Genomic DNA, 18,726 nt, shown 5'->3' on the forward strand with positions numbered 1-18,726 from the left:
ACTGACCTTGTCTCCGGTTCTTTTCCCCTTGCACTGTCCTTCACTGCTCCCAGAGGAGTCCTCCCAAAACATACATCTGCAGCTCACACCCTTACCATGATGGAGGAGGCCTCCGGGGGTCCTGCCCTCCGTTCCTCTCTGGCCTCACACTTGCAGCAATTCTGAATGATTTTGTGACTCCTAGGCACTGACTCTACTAGTTCTGTGATACTTGGTCTTGAATGTCTCTCCCTTCTCCCCCAATCCGAGTGATAGACTTTTCTCCTCTTCTACCCCTCAGCCTGGCCACATGCATTACTTGTTTTGAGCCCTAGGAATCTTTTTCTGAGCCCTCTCCACTTGCCCACTGCCTTAGGTTCCCAGCTCAGTTCTCCATAATACTCTGCCCTGTGTTTTAGCCTGTACTTGCTTTATTGTATGGTAATTAGATGAGTCTGTCTTCCCCACCAGGCTGTGAGCCCCTTCTTTGTACTCCCAGGCCAAATGATAGGAGCTCAATTCCCATTTCATCAATGAGGACATGTTACAGAAGTGCTTGCTTTGTTACTGATCCAGCCTTGTTTGCCATTAATTACTGACACTCTAGCTTTAGCTTTATTTCTCTGTTCTGTGATTCCCCTGTGTCAATTAGTTCATCATCTTTAGACCAACCTTGAAATATACTTAAGGAGCTATTTTTTTAAAAAAAAAAAAACTAAACTAAATACGCTGTAATGAAGTCTATTATTTTGTGAATTTTAAATGGCTAATCATTTTAAAATGGTATAGTGCTATTGCTTGAAACCTTAAACTGTCCAAATTCTATAAAATCACTAAATATCATGTACATAATACAGTGCTGAGACCTGGCATGCAGATAGAACATTTCTTTAATTTTTAACAGCTAAACAGAAATTTGCTTTGTCTAAAGGAACTGGTGTCTCAGGCCTGGACGTGGGAGTATTACAATGAAAGGTAAGGAGGAAATGATGTCCAACAGTTACCTATCATTCACCTCATGACTAAACCTGAGAAGGTTTTTTGTTTTTCTTGAAATGGGGCCTTACCTGCTCCTCAGGCTGGAGTGTCGTGGCACAATCTCAGCTCACTGTAGCCTCGACCTCTTGGCCTCAGGTGATCCACCAACGTCAGCCTCCTGAGTACCTGGGACTACAGGAGTGTGCCACCACACCCAGCTAATTTTTGTATTTTTTGTAGAAATGGGGTCTCACCATATTGCCTAGGCTGGTCTATAACTCCTGGACTCAAGTGATCTGCCTGCCTCCGCCTCCCAAAGTGCTAGGATTACAGGTGTCAGCCACCACGCCTGGCCCTGAGCAGATTTTAATTATGAGTTCTGCCTATATACGCGCTTTAATCTCTGTGTTACTGGATTAAAGATAGATCTGAACTTTCTCTTACCCAGAAAAATCTTTGGAAATAGAAAGTGTGATCCCTCCAGGCATGCTCTCAAACTTTTCCATGGAATACGTTTAAAGATTGGAGGGACCAGGGGTTTGAGTGGGACATTGGGAATGTGTAGTTGTAAACTAATTCAATTTCTTCAAAAACTCATGTATTTCCTCCTGAAAAAAATACATTTGATTTTACCTTCTATATTACAATATGTAAAACAATATGAAAGACTCTTTAAAATTATTTACCACTGAGTGAAATCGACCTTCAAGAAGACTCATAATCAACTTTGGGAGGCCGAGGCGGGTGGATTACCTGAGGTCAAAGGTTCAAGACCAGACTGGCCAACATGGTGAAACCGCATCGCTACTAAAAATGCAAAAATTAACCGGGTGTGGTGGTGCACCCCTATAATCCCAACTACTTGAGAGGCTGAGGTGGGAGAAATGCTTCAGCCCAGGAGGCAGAGGCTGCAGTGAGCCGAGATCGCGCCACTGCACTCCAGCCTCGGCAACGACAGAGCAAGACCCCATCTCCAAAAAAAAAAAAAAAAAAAAGACTCATAAACATTCTCAGTGAAAAAGCATTGCTCTGTAGGGTGATGCCACTAATTATTTAACCATTCTTTCCTTTCTGCCCCTTTGCATTTTCTGTACTGTAGAGATTCCTTCGCTCTGCACTTACTGAGCACGTGCCATATTCCTGGCACTGGACAGAGACCTTACTTTGGATTGTGAGAGCTCACAGTTTGGTTGGGTTGGCGTCCCCATAGGACTAGCTTTTCCTGAAGCACCGCACCCATTCATGCTTTGAGAACTTTGTCTTCGCCTTCCTTTTCCTTGAATACACGTAGAAACACATACACATGCAAATACATACACAAAGTCTTCCTGGCTCAGCTCTCCCCTCCACGCTTTCATGATTCTTCTGGGCAGCACAGGCCTGTAGCATGTGCATCACCTCTTGATATTTTTATTTCATTAGCATTTTGTCTTTGCACAAGGCTGTGAGTTCCCCCATGAGCACTCGTTCCGGTTACACAGTACATGCATGATGAAAGGACACACTTCAATGATGATGGTGGAGTGGGCTCCCCACAGTAGAACAGGGACAGTTTTGGGACTCTGTTGCATGACTTCCTTTGGTTCGTGTGGGTGATCCAGAGTTGATTTAGTCTCCTCGCTTCTGGGCAAGAGCATTTTGAGGACTCGTGTGGTTTTCACTGAGTTCATACTCCCCCTCCCCCATCTGCACGCTCTTTCCAGTATCATCTCTTTGTTTGTAAAGCCTCATGGGTGTTGTGGGCGATTACTGGGATCCTTCCATCTTGGTTTTCATCCAGTTTATTCCTATGGGGGTATAAAAGTATATCAGAAACAGTATGATATACAAATCATTAGCTTTTTTATTACGAATTGTGGTTAAACACTATGTGAACCGAAGAGTAGTTGAACTGCAATGCACAGGCTGTGCCCTAGTCACAATTCTTCCTGCTCTACTTCCCCAAAACTACAATAGGTCTCTCTAATGTGGTAGATTTTCTTTTCTTCCCCGCCATTATTTTGTCTAGTTCCTTATATCTGTGTCTAAAGGAGGACAGGTTTAGAAAGGACTTCCTTACTTTTAACCCCAGCTATCAATCCAGTTGTTGGAGCTTTAGCCTTTTGTGAAGGATAGAACGACCTTGCAGTCATGGTTGACCAGGGCCAGCCACTGCTGAAATTGCCTGGGAGCACCCTTGGGCTCCATCAACAGGTCTCTCCTACTTCCACAGATCACTGCGCCCAGAATTGCAGTCTCAATTAGTCTGGGAATTGACGTGTTAAAAAAATACTACAGGTATGCTTGAATATTTTATTTTTACTTAAAAACAGAAGATAGGACAGTTGCCTATCTTTTGATGAAGGGCCAAAGCCTCCTCTTTGAGTTTTGGTTGAGCAATGGTCTTTCTCAGGAAAGTTCTGAGCTGCCATTCTTTCCATACACCACACCCACAGTGCAGGATTTGTGATTCCTTATTTTTGTGTCCTTAAATGGAGTACTTGTGAAACAATCCAAATGAAGAACCCCCGCTAAGGAGGCCCTCCCCTGATTTGCTAATGTTTGCCACATTAATTCAATAGTAGGCTTTCTTTAGTTGAGTGACCCATAGAAAGCCTTTCTTAGTTATGGAAGAATTAGCAGCCTTCTCCCCATAAGCACACACTCATTTTTCACCGATTTCTATAATGTGCACTTTATACATATAATTTATACATAATAAAATATCAAATACAACTCCTGTAAGCAGGTTTGGGGATAAAACCACATGACTCATGGTGTGAGCAGAAGAGCAAAGATACACTAGAGAAGAACTTAATAGCACTGGACATTAAAAATACCTTGGGCAAGGTCAGTGTGGTTTAAAATAAGAGCTAGGTCTTTCTGCTCAGAGAGTTAAAAGACCTTCCCCTGCCAATGCTTATTTAGTATAAGCTCAACTGTATAGAAAAATTAAATAAAAATAGTGAAGCAATTAATTTTTTAATGACATGATTTAAAACAACATGGAGGGGTTTACAGAGGCTAATAATAGAGGCCAGTGTGATGAGATAAAAAAAAAGCATCCAGATACCTGAGGCAAGTTTTAGGTTTAACTGGGCATTAAAGAATTGTTGAGTTTTAAAAAAGTTAATTGTGGTAAAATACATGTAACTTAGGATGTACTATTTTTAAGTGTCCCAATTCTGTGTGGCACCAAGTATCTTCACAATGTTGTGTAACCATCACCACTAACCATTTCTAGAACTTCTTCATATCCCAAACAGAAACTTATTAAATAATAACTGTCCATTCCCCTCTGTACTCCCTCCCCACACCTTGGTAACCTGTTCTACTTTCTGTCTCTGTGAATTAGCCTATCCTAGGTACGTCATATAACTGGTATCATACAGTATGCCTTTGTGTCTGGCACATTTGACCTAGCATACTGTTTGCAAGGTTCATTCATGTGCGGCATGTGTAGAATGTTACTTTTCTTTTTTTTTGGCTGAGTAATATTCCATTGTATGTATATACCACATTTTATCCATTCATAAGTTATTGGACCACATTTGGATTGTTTCCACCTTTTGGCTATGGTGAATAATACTGCTGGGAACATTGGTGTACAAGTATGGGTTTGAGTTTCTGCTTTCAATTATTTTGGTTGAATTTTATACTACTAGTGATGAGGGAGACATAGCAAGTACCTGAAGAGGTTATAAGCAGAGGGTTTGTTGGCATTTCTTTTATTTTGAACTATCACTAAAATCTTGCATTGTTGATTGTTCGTAAGTGTCCCCTTCCTCCTTAAAGCTCTTTGAAAGCAAAGGCCATTTTCTAGGTTCAGCAGTTATCAAATACCTGTATTTACTTGAATAAGTATTTACGGAATAGTTCCTGGAGCTCCTAGCTTAGAGCCATCATTCCTTATAGTACTAGCTGGTCTCCAGAGTGTTGGGTTTTGCCATCTATCCTTTTTTTGGGTTCATTAATTAACACATGTTCAGGGAACAGAAAACAAACCTTAATATTAGCCTCAGCCAAACATAATTGGGGAAGTACATTTGCTAATGCAAAAAGTCCTGATGCAGATAAAACACAATTCAACAAACATTTGTTAAGAACTTGCTGTCTACCACACACTTTTCAAAATTTGGAATTTCAGAGCAATTTCAAAACTAAGTTGGAATACCTTTTTGAAAGGTATTCTCTTAATATGAAGCTCTACTCTTTTGAACAAATCTTTACAGTTTTTAAAAATTGTGAGACTACTATAACAATATTAAAGACAATGTAAAAAAGAGAATAAACATTACAGTCCCACCCTAATAAAAGCCCTATTTTCATTTTATAATGTGAGTTTATAAATCATTTATTTTGAAAATAAAACCCTGAATACTTCTGGTGGCAATTAATTATTTTTTAAAACTCTAGAAGTGAAGCATGAACTCATGATCTTGAATTTAGAGGGCCCTATTTGGAGATATGCATGGCTTTTTGATTTAATGAAGCTAGGCTTTTCTTGGTGGAGCAGCAGAATTGACATGGGTCATCTTTTGGGGATAGATCTGTAGACTGTTGATATCTGTTATAGGGACTGGGTGTTTAGGAGCCTGTCCTCTCTATTTTTTCATATGTTCAGGATTGAAGAGAATGTTTGTATTACTGTGCTAGAGGGAAAAATACGATTTAGGATTCTTACCTGCAGGATTTAAGACCTTGGAGTGGGTGTAGGAGATATGGACACAGTTGAACATCAGTACAAGGCAAATGAGTGATGGGCTGCCTTTATTGGTGAGATTTAGTGAGGACAGGTTATCGCGACATGGAGTGGCTAGGGAACAACATCCATGAAGAGGCTGTCTTCAGTGAGGCTTTACACAAGATAAGACGTGTCCAAGGGACACAGGCAGAAAGAATGATGGGCATGACAATGGATGAAGAATGTTCTCAGGATCCTTAGCCAGTCAGCCTAAGGAGAGGCAGGTTGGGTCTGGGGAAAACAGCTAGAAGTTAACCCCATGACAGTTCCTTTAAAGTTGTAAGAGCTGCTACTGTTAGCTGCTGCTGCCTCTATTGTGGTTTTGAGGCTGGGGGTGGAGTTGTTTAAAAAAAAAAAAAAAAGGATATTGTTTTAGGCTGGACCTCAGAGCTTTGAGGGAGGATGAGTTGGGGTGGGGTGGGTGGCGGCTGGCGAGGAGTCTTTTAGGAGAGGATGTTACCTCTGTGAAGTAGTTGGCTGGTCTCGAGTAGGACAGCAAGAGTGGAAGGGATACAGGATGTGTGGAGGAGGCTCTGAAGGAAAGAATGCTAGGATGTGCTGCCCGAGATGGGGAAGTCAGGTAGGAATGTGTTTGGCAGATGATGGGAACTCGTCCCATACATAGGAAGTGGGTGAGTCTGGACTGATTTGGAGGGCCAATAAGATGTTCCATTTCTGGAATCAGTGTGCCTGACATTATGTGTTTTCCATGTACCCAAGCATAGTTCTAAGAGCTTTACATAACAGCCTTATAAAATAAGTACTGTTACTATCCCCACTTTACAGATGAGAAACTGAGGGCAGAGTTGAGTAGGAACTTGCCTCAGGGTTACACACTTAGTATCAGAGCCCAGATGCAAGTCTAGACAGTCCTAACTCAAGAGCCAAGCTCTTGCTTGGTATGCTGAAAGGCTTTCCTGCTTTTCTATGATAGCATGTATTAAAAACTGTCCAGTCCTGTTTTAATCTCCTTGCATGTGTTACTTCACCTGATTCTCAGAAGAATTCTATGAGATGAGGGTATTTTTATCCTCATTTTCCAGGTGTGGAAACTTGGACACAGAGTTAGGGTGATTTGCCTATGTCACACAGCTAGACTTAGCTGTGTTGGCCTGGTGTGTCTCAGGAAGTCAAGGATGTTTCCTTGACTGGATTGTAATTATCTATATCCATCAGATCAACCCATGAGAAAATGGAATTGATTGAAATAGATTGTAGTATAAATCTTTAAGAATTATTGGGTCAAATTTGCTATCAATGTCATGCACATTCATTGGGAACTGTTCCTTTTTTAAAAGGAATAAATAATAGAAATAACATCTCTATTTATTGCTGCCTCTGTTTTTATTATTTAGTGCTCTGTACAACTCTGAAAATAATCCTGGCCACTGCGTGTCCATATTCTTGCTGCCACATTTAGATGCTGCACTGAGTGGACTCAACGTCTCACTCTATAGCCTTTATCACATTGTTGGTGCCTAATAATATTTACTGTTTATAATTGGCCTTATTGTCTTTTGATCTGGGGTGTACTTTGCTTGACATAATGGGGCTACAGTGGATGCCACCACAGGCAAATTTGGCTAACAAACAGGAATTGAGACTGGTCATCTATACACACACCTGCAGGAAGCAGTTTCCACCCTCCTATAAAGCACCTTCAGTCTGTCCCTACCCATAAGTGCTCTTCTTTCTATCTCACATGCGAGGAGGTCTCCTGTTTTCTTTACCTTTAAGCCTGGTTCAGCTACAGATCTCTATTTCCGTCTTACACTGCCAGAACTACCCAAGGGAGAGCGCTGCATTTGCAGCCTGTAACCCTGGAGCAAATGACACTTCCCACTCAACTGAAATTGTACTTTAGAATTTTTAGCAGTCTCTTTGTAACCAGATTAGGGGTCTTTTGTTCATTTCCTGCCATCTTACTGTGGCATCTGCCCTTAAAGCCACCACCCTCTCTTTGGAACTTTGTACTGCATTGCCTTCTTTGCCACTTAGCCTCTCTCCCCTTTCTTCCTGGTGGTTCTTTTTCTTAACTCTCTCATGACCCTTTCCTACACCCTCTTGGCTGGAAGATCCCTTTAAGATCAGTGCTTGGTTGGTTCCTGAAACCCGTTTCTTTAATGATCTGATCTTGTTTTTTAACTTCACAAGGTGTCACTGGACCACCATCGTCTGAATTCCAGGTTATAAGCAACCCACTGCTGAGAAGTCCCGTTACCAGCCAGGTTGTACCTGTGAGCAAATGACACCTCTCACGTCCCCTCCCCTCAGACTATGCCCCCATCCCCTATCCTCAGCCATGCTGAACTTGTGTAGCTCACTCAGATCAGTCCTCATCTGCAACCTTGCATATGGTGGCAGGGGACATAAATCTGATGTGCATGAACCATTCCCCGGACCATTCCCCTCACCATTCTACAAGAGGTCACTGAGAGCCCCCAGGGAGTCTTGTTATCACACTGCCCAAGCCCACCTCACCTGGGGACCTTGCCTTCTGCCTCCTCACTGAAGTCCTCCCTGAGTCAACCTTTTGCTTTTTCATCCCACTGACATGTCCTTCCTCTGACAATCTATGGTGTCTTTTCCTCTTTATTCTGAATTCCTTACTGTAGGTTCTCATTACTTCTGCCTGCGACTAGCACTTTTCACTCACTTCTTTGAATCTAGTTGATTCTCTGGGATCTCACTGTGCATGTCACTTCTCTGCTGAAAAACCTAGAGTGAATCTACAGGGTCCCTGAGGTACATTCCCAGAATTTACACCCGGAAGTTCAGAACCCTTGGTGGATCTGGTTTCACTCCATGTAGTCGCACCTGTCACGTGCTCCACAGGGCACCGTTTTTTAGCCAGGCCAGTTTCTGAATGACTCTAGAGGCTCTGTGCTCACTTCACTGCCAGCCCTTTCTTCATACTTTCGTCTTCTCCTTCTCCTCCTTTGCCTTTATGATATGGTGACACTCCAGCCCACCTCTTCTTCTTCTTCAGATTCACAGTAAATCTCATAGCTATGTTTTACTTCAGTAGTTTGTTCTTTTTTTTTTTTTTTTAAGAGAGACAGAGTCTCACTCTGTCACTCAGGCTGGAGTGCAGTGTTGCAATCACAGTTTGCTGCAGCCTCGACCTCCTGGGCTTAAGTGATCTCCCGCCTCAGCCTCCCATGTAGCTGGGAATACAGGTACCCACTACCATGTCCAGCTAATGTTTTTTCTAGTTTTTGTAGATGTGTTGGATGGGGGGCGGGTCTCACTGTGTTGCCCAGGCTGGTCTCGAACTCCTAGGCTCAAGCGGTCTTCCCACCTCAGCCTCCCAAAGTGCTGGGATTACAGGCGTGAGCCACGGCACCTGGCCAGCAGTTTGTTCTTTAAACCCTGAAATGTATGTGAGGATCATGTCTCACACTAGCATGAACTTTTCCCCAGCATCTATCATGGTGCTTTTGTAGATGATAATGAATAGGTATTTGATTACATGGAGGCATGCATGACGGAATGAATTGGCTGTTGTAAAATTTCTAGAGTTCAGGTTTCATATTCAGAGCCTAAAGTTTGCATCTTTATAAACTAAATAGTTTCCTATCTAGGAAACCTATTTAGGCATTAGGGTGTTAAAACAGGTGTATCATTTTCTGCCTCAGTGTTTAGAGATTTGTGAATAGTTCTTCTTTTGATGAACATTGCCATGTAAAGGGAATTATATAGAAATAACTGAATTCACACAGTTTTAAGGAAAAGCTTTTCTATGTCATGGTCATGTACATTCTGCCAAAGAGAGTGACAGGCCAGTAGTTCCCCGCCCCCCCATAGTGTGAGATTTTGTTTCTGTTGTCTCTAAGCTGGGTGTCTGCATGTCCACACTGTGAAGATGGCCCATATTCAGAATGAAAACTTGACCCAGTTGTATGTTTAACCCAGAGAAGGCTGTGGCATCCAGCACATCCTGGCTTGGGGACCAAATGTGACCCTCAGGATTCATTGAGGGTTGGAGAAAATAACTTAATTTTCCAGATGAACTTAAGAAATTTTAGGCAGAACTCTCTTTTCAGCCATAAATAGCAGGGCAGGTTTGTCCTATTTTTATTGTAGAGTACACAGAAGATGGAACTCAGTATTGGAATAAGTGCTTTATTTCGCCAAGGAAGACGATCATACTCAACACGATTCTGTTTTTCTTGGCAGGCTCTTCTCAACCATCTGTGAGTCCAGGGGAACCGTCTCCACCATCCATCCATCCAGCAAAATCAGAGTTAATAGTCCACGTGGGCAACGAGATTAGGCTGTTGTGCATTGATCCAGGCTTTGTCAAATGGACTTTTGAGATCCTGGATGAAACGAATGAGAATAAGCAGAATGAATGGATCACAGAAAAGGCAGAGGCCACCAACACCGGCAAATACACGTGCACCAACAAACATGGCTTAAGCAGTTCCATTTATGTGTTTGTTAGAGGTAAATGCTTGGCTTTCTGCGATGCTGTGCTTTCGAGAATTTAATATCCTGCTCTTAATTTTGGATGACATATGCATCACTGAGCCATAGATAAAATATTTCTGGCTGGGTCTAGGAAGCCTAAAACACGTGTTTCTTTACTGTTCTCCCCCATCTTTTGATATGATACATAGTGGCTTTGGGTGTGACCCCAGCTGGAGGACTGCAGGACTGTGATACTTTTCCTAATGAGATTACAGTAGGTTTAGCCCATTTGTGCTGGTGCTTTGAGTAAACCCTGGGAATCAATTAGGCCCTTTGGGAAAGCTGCATTTTAATGCCTTGAGATACTAGATACTCCCACTTAGTAAAAACACTTCAGGGAACTGAAGGCCTCTCAAGGCCTAACCAGATCAACACTTCAAAAGATGTGGCCCACTCTTAAGGAGTAAATTTCAGAAAAATAACTTGGTCAGCCAAACATCCCATGTCTGTCATGGGTTCTTTGTAGAGTTGTCCGTAGAAAACATTGTGACCTCTTATAAACAAACAAAAATAAATATGGTAGTTGGAGTTCTATGCCTCATTTCCTATGACAAGTTCAGTGATTTGTCTATGATTTGAATAGCCTTGTCAAGAGTAGGCATGCTGGGCAGCAGTGTATCTTGTAGTTGATGTAAAAACTGATCCACTGACAGCTTAAGGGGCATATCCAAGTGACGGGAGGAGAAATAGAGTCCTGTTTTCTGGTTCTCGGTGTCCCTAGACTGGGGCTGTCTTTGAAACAGACCTGAGTGAGAGGCCTTATCCATGGTATTATGAATGAATAATGGATACTTTTATTCTAGATTGGAGATCGTAGGTGCCTCCTGAGTTCAGTTCCTTGCTACAGTATTTGGATAAGATGATCCATTCTGTCTTGTCTTCCTTACATAATTGTTAGGGAGCCCAGGTGGTACAAATTCTAACATGCTCCATCAGGAGTGAATAAAGCTGACTCGAAAGCTTGACTGTGCCTCTCTGCTTTATCAGTTGTCCTTTCCTAAGTAGGTAGCTGCAAAGGGATACACCTTGGTAAGTCACCACTTCGCCTCAGGGCATGCTTCTGTAATTGCTGAGCTAACCCATGTGCTGTCCTTTACGTTCAGGAAGGCATTCTGCAATTTCCAGGTGGCGATGAAGTATCATGACAGTTGAGTAAATGAGGAAAACTGTTGAATTGGTTACATCACTCTAACAGGGCTCACAGACTTTCTTTATAGGGAAAGTCATCTTCTGTATCTTGGAACTAACCTTAATTATAACAAATGTAAGATGTTTGAATACTTAAGTAATCTGTGTTATGGCAATGAAGGAAGGTCGAGCATCGTTGTAGGAGCTAGACTCAAGTGACCAACAAAGAGTAGATAGAACAGTAACTAGCTATGGCCTGGGACCATACATAGTTCAGCCATCATGAAGTCATTTATTTGCAGAATAAATTAGTAAGGCTGGGAGATGCATAATTTATCTTGGAAAACTTTTTTTCAAAATTGGTCAAGGTTAAGGATAAAACACAAACCTGTTTCAATGATGTCAAGTTCATGTTTGTGAAACACCTGATTTTCAGATGGAAATGACAGTTTAAAAACAGATTTTAAATGTAATCTGTGGGCCTAAACATGTATCTGTGTTATCATTACACTGTAGAGGGTGGCAGCATATTGTGTATACGGAATTAGGTTTGTCTGGCTTCTGTGAGGCCCCAGTCAGCCTGAGCCCCTCCCAGTCTGTGCCTGGTGTCCTGTCATAAAGACTAATAGTGTTCACTTTCACTCACAAGCGTCCTGGCGGGCTACGGTATTTGTCACAGCATTCCTGAAACTCACAAGCTCCCCTTGTGCCTTTGAAATAACTTGATTTCCAGAAGTTACATTTGCATGTTTCTTTAGAGGAATATGAATCAAGTGAGGCTCACCTGTCATGGGTACTAGGTGGCCTGGTGAGAGTTTTTTGGATTCTCTTTAGAATCCCAAAGACTCTGGAGACCGGAAACTCTGGAAAGGGCCCTGCACAGAGGGGTTAGAAGGAGGAAGCCTTTCCTGCTCTCACTAGGAATCATCACACTGGCTTATTGGCGGATGATCCTTGGAGTTGTAATAAGTTTTCCTGAAGTTTTAAGAGCTCAAATGCTGCTCTCTGTTGGACCTGGGTTTGAGTTCCAATCAGCCATTTCCAGGTCATGTCACTTTAGGAGGGTTGCTTTTATGATGGTGCAGTTTCATCTATGAAATGGCACTAATGATAGTACTGATCACGGGAGGGGCAATTTGAAGATTAAATAAGATTAAGTGTAATGGTGTCCAAGCTTAGTGTGTGATACATGGAAAGCGTTTAATAAATGTTAATTCTCAATGGTACTAGATAGATAAATTTTGCTTTTGTTTACACAGAAAAAAGCAACCATTTGTGCCACTAGTCATGAAAGGCAACATATTACATCTTTTAAAAAGTGTTTTCAGTGTCTGTGACCAGCAATTCCAACTACTAATTTTGGATATGCGCTTCTACAGATCCTGCCAAGCTTTTCCTTGTTGACCGCTCCTTGTATGGGAAAGAAGACAATGACACACTGGTCCGCTGTCCTCTCACAGACCCAGAAGTGACCAGTTATTCCCTCAAGGGGTGCCAGGGGAGGCCTCTTCCCAAGGACTTGAGGTTTGTTCCTGACCCCAAGGCTGGCATCACGATCAGAAGTGTGAAACGCGCCTACCATCGGCTCTGTCTGCATTGTTCCGCGGACCAGGGGGGCAAGTCAGTGCTGTCAGACAAATTCATCCTGAAAGTGAGGCCAGGTACTGGCTGTTTCTTATTTGCTTCTGGGAGTTGAGAACTCACTCATCTAAAGAAGACTTCTCTTCTCGTTGGTCCACCTTAGTGTAGTCAGTCAGGGAGCTGGCTCTTCATAGTTCCCCCAGCTTCAAAAAATGTCATCTGCTTTTGAGTTTGTTTATTTCATGGTCCTGACCCTGTGTGGCAGTTCCACAACTGCCTCTCATAGAGGCAAATGTGTCCGCCATCAATTGGCATTTAGACTGGACTGACTTAAGTCAGCCCAAAGTTTCATAATTACATCAAGTATTCCTTCCAAGAGAAACCCACTGGGCAGCTTGAATTATGTTGGTTGAAAAGATTAGCATGCAGATGCTTCATTCTTTGATTTACTATTGACATGTGAATTGGCTTTCCCTTCAGCTGATCAATTGCAATGCATTCTCAAACTGTTTGAGATCTGAGAAGGAAAATTCCAGTTGACTGTGGAACTTGTTATTGTTGTGCCATTATGTAGAATATTTCGTTAGCTGGAAGATAATCTAGGTTTTAAATCTCAGGGATCATCTAATTCAACACCAGCTGACATTCAGCTATTGAGTACAGTTTTTACTAAGGCTTTTGAAAAAGTATACTTACTGAAATTAGGGAAAATTTGATTATTTAAAGCCTGGGATTTCCAGAAGTGAGCAGGGTAGGATTTGCATGAGAAAGATGCCTGTTTGCTTGAAAGAATGTAAGTAGTTGTTGGTCACATCCTCATGACACCATCAAGGTTGTCTGAAGTAAAGATTAAAGCAGCTTCCCTATGCTAGGGCTTCTCCTTGGTTTTGAAAAAGCATTTTCCAGAAGCATTATAATCTCACAGTGGGCATTTCTGTTATTTTCACTCAATTTACTTGAAGGAGGCATGATTTAATTGCTGATACCTTCAGATATGCAAGTAGTACAGATAGGTTAGCACCATGCTTTGTATTTTATTTAAAAGATGACAAAGTAAGCTGTACACATTTGAGGAGAAATGGTAAATCAAAATTTCATGCTATAATACAACAAATTATTTGAGGGGCCACATTTCTTTTCATTCTAGCCTTCAAAGCTGTGCCTGTTGTGTCTGTGTCCAAAGCAAGCTATCTTCTTAGGGAAGGGGAAGAATTCACAGTGACGTGCACAATCAAAGATGTGTCTAGTTCTGTGTACTCAACGTGGAAAAGAGAAAACAGTCAGGTGAGTGAATTGCTTCATTCTTTTCAACATATTGTTCTGTCTCTGTGGGAGATGATAAGGTTTCTCTTTAAGAAGAGTCTGTCCTGGAACTACCTCGGTTAGTGTGTCTGTCAGAGGTGGATTGCCTGGGAGAGTGCTGGGATTGCATATTTCCCCCTTTCGTACCTCCACATGGAGATATATACATTTATTATTAGTAACAAATTAATTTTATACATTTATTTTGAGAAACTTGAGGGAACTTCAGATTCATGTTATTACTTCATGCTGTTTCTTTGAAAAACTCTGTTAGGGACTTAAAAAACATGGTTAACTGCATGAATACTTTGATTTAAACTATTATTGATACTGTTTAGGCCAGATTATTTAAAATATTGAAAAGCATTGCCACTTCCATACTTAAAAAGAATAGACAGTCTCAGATATTCACCAGAAAACTGTATTTTCTTTCTCTTCCTCTTCCTCCTCCTGCCCCATATTCAACCTTGGCAATTTTATACCTGTTTAAAAAACTCTTTGCTAAACAAATAACCATGGTGATTACCATAATGCAAAGGCATTGTGATGATATTCATGTAGACCTGTGGTGGATGATATCTTGCTAAATGAAGCCTGCCATTGGCTGGGAGAATGGATTGTACCGTACGTAGACTTATTCTTTCAAACTAATGACTCAGAGAAACATTTTAGTTTTTGTATCTTATAATGTAATAAAAATAATAGCTTAGGTATGGATTTTTGGCTAACCTTACAGAATACAATCCCATATTAATTGGCTTTCTATAATCCTTGATTTCAGATGAGAGAACAATTTAGATGGGGTGTGCATTTGAGCCTCTGTATAACTTGAACATGACCCTTTTTTGAGATGAGAAATTAAATTGCCCCAGGCAGTTTTGTTCTGAACCATTTTTCCCAGGAGCCCTGCATGCCATTCCCAATTAATCCACTGGTGTTGGTAGATAAGCCTTCAATGTTAGGAGCTCTTTGGGGAAATCCCAGTGTGCACCTCCAAGGGTTAAGGAAAACCAAATCACGTGCAAACAATATGTAATGTGTGACTTGCAGATGGGGCTCATGGCTGTCTGCCAAGTTTCATCCATGAATCTTTTATTGATATCTTTTGGCTTAATTTGGAATACTATTAGCACTATCAAATTATTCAAAAATCCATAACATTCTGACCCTTTGGAATAAGTTTAACTCACAATGTAATTTAGGGTAAAATGACTTTTTAGCATTGTTGCCATTGTTTCAGCGCAGGGAGTCTTGGAGTTTGTTCAATACTGTTAATCTTGGTTGGTTAGCTTTCTTAATGCCTCTAAACCCTCGCATTTTTACTTACTTATAATCAGAATCTTTGACAGTATCCTAAATTATGGGCTTTGGGTTTGGATGTTCATGCTGCATCTCTTATGACTGCACTCTTTCCCTTTGGATGCTGACAAGTTCAGTGTTCCTGTTTGAGTTCTGCTGTGGACTCTTGGGCTCTTGAAAGAACTAGAAGGAAGATACCTTAAATCGAGACTTTGGTATGTTATCTGTCCATTGTCACTCTGCCTTTGTAGAGAAGTCTGTAATACTATGAACTGGGAAAAGCCAGTTTGAAAATGTTGCTTCACCTTGCTTTTACATCTTCTTGACAATTGATCTTATGCTGTGAAATGGTACATTTCTGCCAATTATTAGAAGACTCTCTTAGAAGGGGGTAGTAGGAAATCTACAAAGTGTTACACACTGGAAAAGCCTTTAAAGATAGGTTTGTTCCCAAATACCCTTTTAGAAACAAAAGTCAAGCCTAGTGATGCTCTTGACTTACCTAAGATCTCACAATTAGTTAACAGCAAAGCAGGTTTCTGTTCTTTTTAGTTTGAAACATTCAGGTTCAGCAGTCAACTTTTATGTGTGGTTACTTTAATGTAAAAATATTTGTACAACCATAATAACATTAAAAAATAGGTATAATCCCACCATCATAGATAGCAATGCTGTGTAATAGAAATACATGAACCTTATGTGCAATTTTAAATTTTCTGGTAGACACATTACAAAAAATAAAGGTAAAATCGATTTTAATAATATATTTTATTTGACCCAGTGTGTCTAAAATATTATTCCATAATGTAATGAACATAAAAATTATTAATGAGATGTTTTACATTTTTTTTAATACTAAGGCTTCAAAATCCAGGACATATTTTATATTTACAGCACAACTTACTTTGGACTACCAGATTTCAACTGCTCAGTAGTCCCAAGTGTCTAGTCTTTATAAATGCTATATAGTCTGCATTTTTTCATATTTTTTTCTCTTTTCCCCATGCATATATATTATCACATGATTGCAATTTTAAGGTACATTCGATTTGTGCTTTTTAAATAGGTAAACACCTCTCTTACAGTCATAATGCTATACTTGATGATATACATTTAGGTCATTTCTGAGTTTTTACCACAACCAACATGTTGGAGCTTTTATTTTCTGTTGAGCAATTTCCTCAAGTTAAATTTGCTAGAGTTGATCAGAGGGTATGAACATCCTGGCATGCTCCTTTCCAGAAGGATTTTTCTGATTTATAATACTGTCAGATGCTTTATTAGGTTTACCAAAGCCTCGCCAAGGAATCACTGTTGGTCTCATTCCATGTCAATATTAGCTCCTTTTACTTTACTTAAGTTGGTTTTTTTTTTCCCCATTGTGATAGGAGTGTGTGTACATTACAGAAAATTTGGAAGATGCAGAAAGCTATATTTGACTTTCTTTAATCTTTTCAGAAAGCTGTTGTAGCTTATGTTATGGTTTCCCCCATGACTTTTTAAATACGAGAAATCTCTCCATGTCTCGTCTGCAGACAAATAATGAGTGAGATGGTATTATCACAAGGGTAAATGCACAACCTTTTCTTTTCAGCTCATGCTTAAATAATTTGGGACTTGTTCTTAGATGTCTCTTATACCTTGAAACTCCCATCAGTGGTTCACAAGATTCTGCTGGGTGAGAACTGCAAGATGAGTTTCCAAGCTAGTTGTTGACATTGTGATTCTGTTTTCATTCTTACAAATAATAAATTTTAATAAAATAGAACATTATTGATATTAACAGTGTGTTTGCTCTCAGTTGTTGGGACATAGAATAGAAAATGATGTAACAGGACATGACAAAAATATGCTGACTCATATTACAAAATATCAGCATCCTATAATATTTCATATATAGCAACTTTTAAAATTTAGCGTTGCATAGAATTTGGAATTATACATACTAGGGTTAAGAAATGAATTTTCATTTTTTCCCAATCATTAATAATGACTGTCTTTCAATATAATCCTGTAATATGAAGTGTTCCAATGGCAGACTTGTCATGACGTTTTATTATTCTTACTTAAGTAGTGTATAATGAAAGCTAATATGGAGAAGTTAATTGCTGCTATTTTTAATTTATCTAGGAAAGATTCTGAATATAAATTATATGGTAATCTTTATTTTTTTTTCTCCTTTTCTGAAACAAGCAGACTAAACTACAGGAGAAATATAATAGCTGGCATCACGGTCACTTCAATTATGAACGTCAGGCAACATTGACTATCAGTTCAGCGAGAGTTAATGATTCTGGAGTGTTCATGTGTTATGCCAATAATACTTTTGGATCAGCAAATGTCACAACAACCTTGGAAGTAGTAGGTAAATACCTCTATGGGAATGTTTAAATTAGTAGTGAAAGAAGAAATTACTAGATAGTTTCCTTTTTATGTAAATGGAATGTTGAACAGATTCTTAGAATTTTGTTATCACTGAATGAATGAATTGTAGCCTCTTGCAATGAAAGCACAAAACCAAATTCTACCAGTTTATTGGAGGAAAGTGGAAAGCTGTTACTAAAATTGTTCAAACCTATTATTCTCTGTGCACCCCACCCTCCTTTCCCCACCAAACAAACAAAAGTTGAGGTTTTTCAAAAAAGCTAGTGCTCGCTGAATGACTTGAGTTTGGAAATGGATGTAGAATTTATCAAGGATCACAAACGCTTAGAGCCTGAAGTGTTTCTCTGAAACTTTTGGTAGGGGCTCTGCCCCTTGGTTTATTGTTTTGCCACTCATCAGCTCTAGTTCCCTGTGGTAAGGACTGAATTGGACTTTTCCTCCCTAGTATGCCCTACCTCCTTATCTCACCTGTTCTCTAAGCATAAAGATAATAGCATAAACCTTCAGGAAGGAGTGACATTGGGACACAGGTCTTTGGTTCTACAGAGCATAAACTACAACATGGTAATCTGTCCCCGGGCCCCATCATATCTGGTATGCACAATTGGTTTAGCCTTATCTTCTCTACTCTAGAAATTTCACTGACTATTTATTTTCCAAGCATCTATTTAAAGAGAGCAGAGTGTAGTGAGTTTCTTCATGCTTTTGATTTACTGAGATTAATAATTATTTTTAAATTACTTTGTTTACAATTTTTTTTGTCTTTTGAGTATTGTTTGAATTTAATCCATTTTTCTTTCTTTTTAGTACAGGCATGTTCCTAGTGCTTGACTTTCTTTTTTTTTTTTGAGGCGGAGTCTTGCTCTGTCGCCCGGACT

At 40.2% G+C, this 18,726-nt stretch overlaps 1 protein-coding gene across 3 annotated transcripts in view; it reads left to right on the forward strand.

Moving 5' to 3' along the window:
• Positions 1-18,726, forward strand: part of KIT (v-kit Hardy-Zuckerman 4 feline sarcoma viral oncogene homolog) — an 83,699-nt gene that overhangs the window by 28,855 nt on the left and 36,118 nt on the right. For 2 of the 3 annotated variants that reach the window (XM_011961701.1, XM_011961704.1), the window contains exons 2-5: positions 9,860-10,129; positions 12,661-12,942; positions 14,010-14,146; positions 17,660-17,828. In XM_011961701.1, coding sequence (XP_011817091.1) covers positions 9,860-10,129; positions 12,661-12,942; positions 14,010-14,146; positions 17,660-17,828 — 858 coding nt within the window. Of the gene's footprint in view, positions 1-9,859; positions 10,130-12,660; positions 12,943-14,009; positions 14,147-17,656; positions 17,829-18,726 lie in introns of all 3 variants that reach the window. The other variant, XM_011961702.1, reaches the window with a different exon arrangement.

The sequence above is a fragment of the Colobus angolensis genome, unplaced genomic scaffold (assembly GCF_000951035.1).
Source record: "Colobus angolensis palliatus isolate OR3802 unplaced genomic scaffold, Cang.pa_1.0 Scaffold566, whole genome shotgun sequence".
NCBI classification, from domain to species: Eukaryota; Metazoa; Chordata; class Mammalia; order Primates; family Cercopithecidae; genus Colobus; species Colobus angolensis.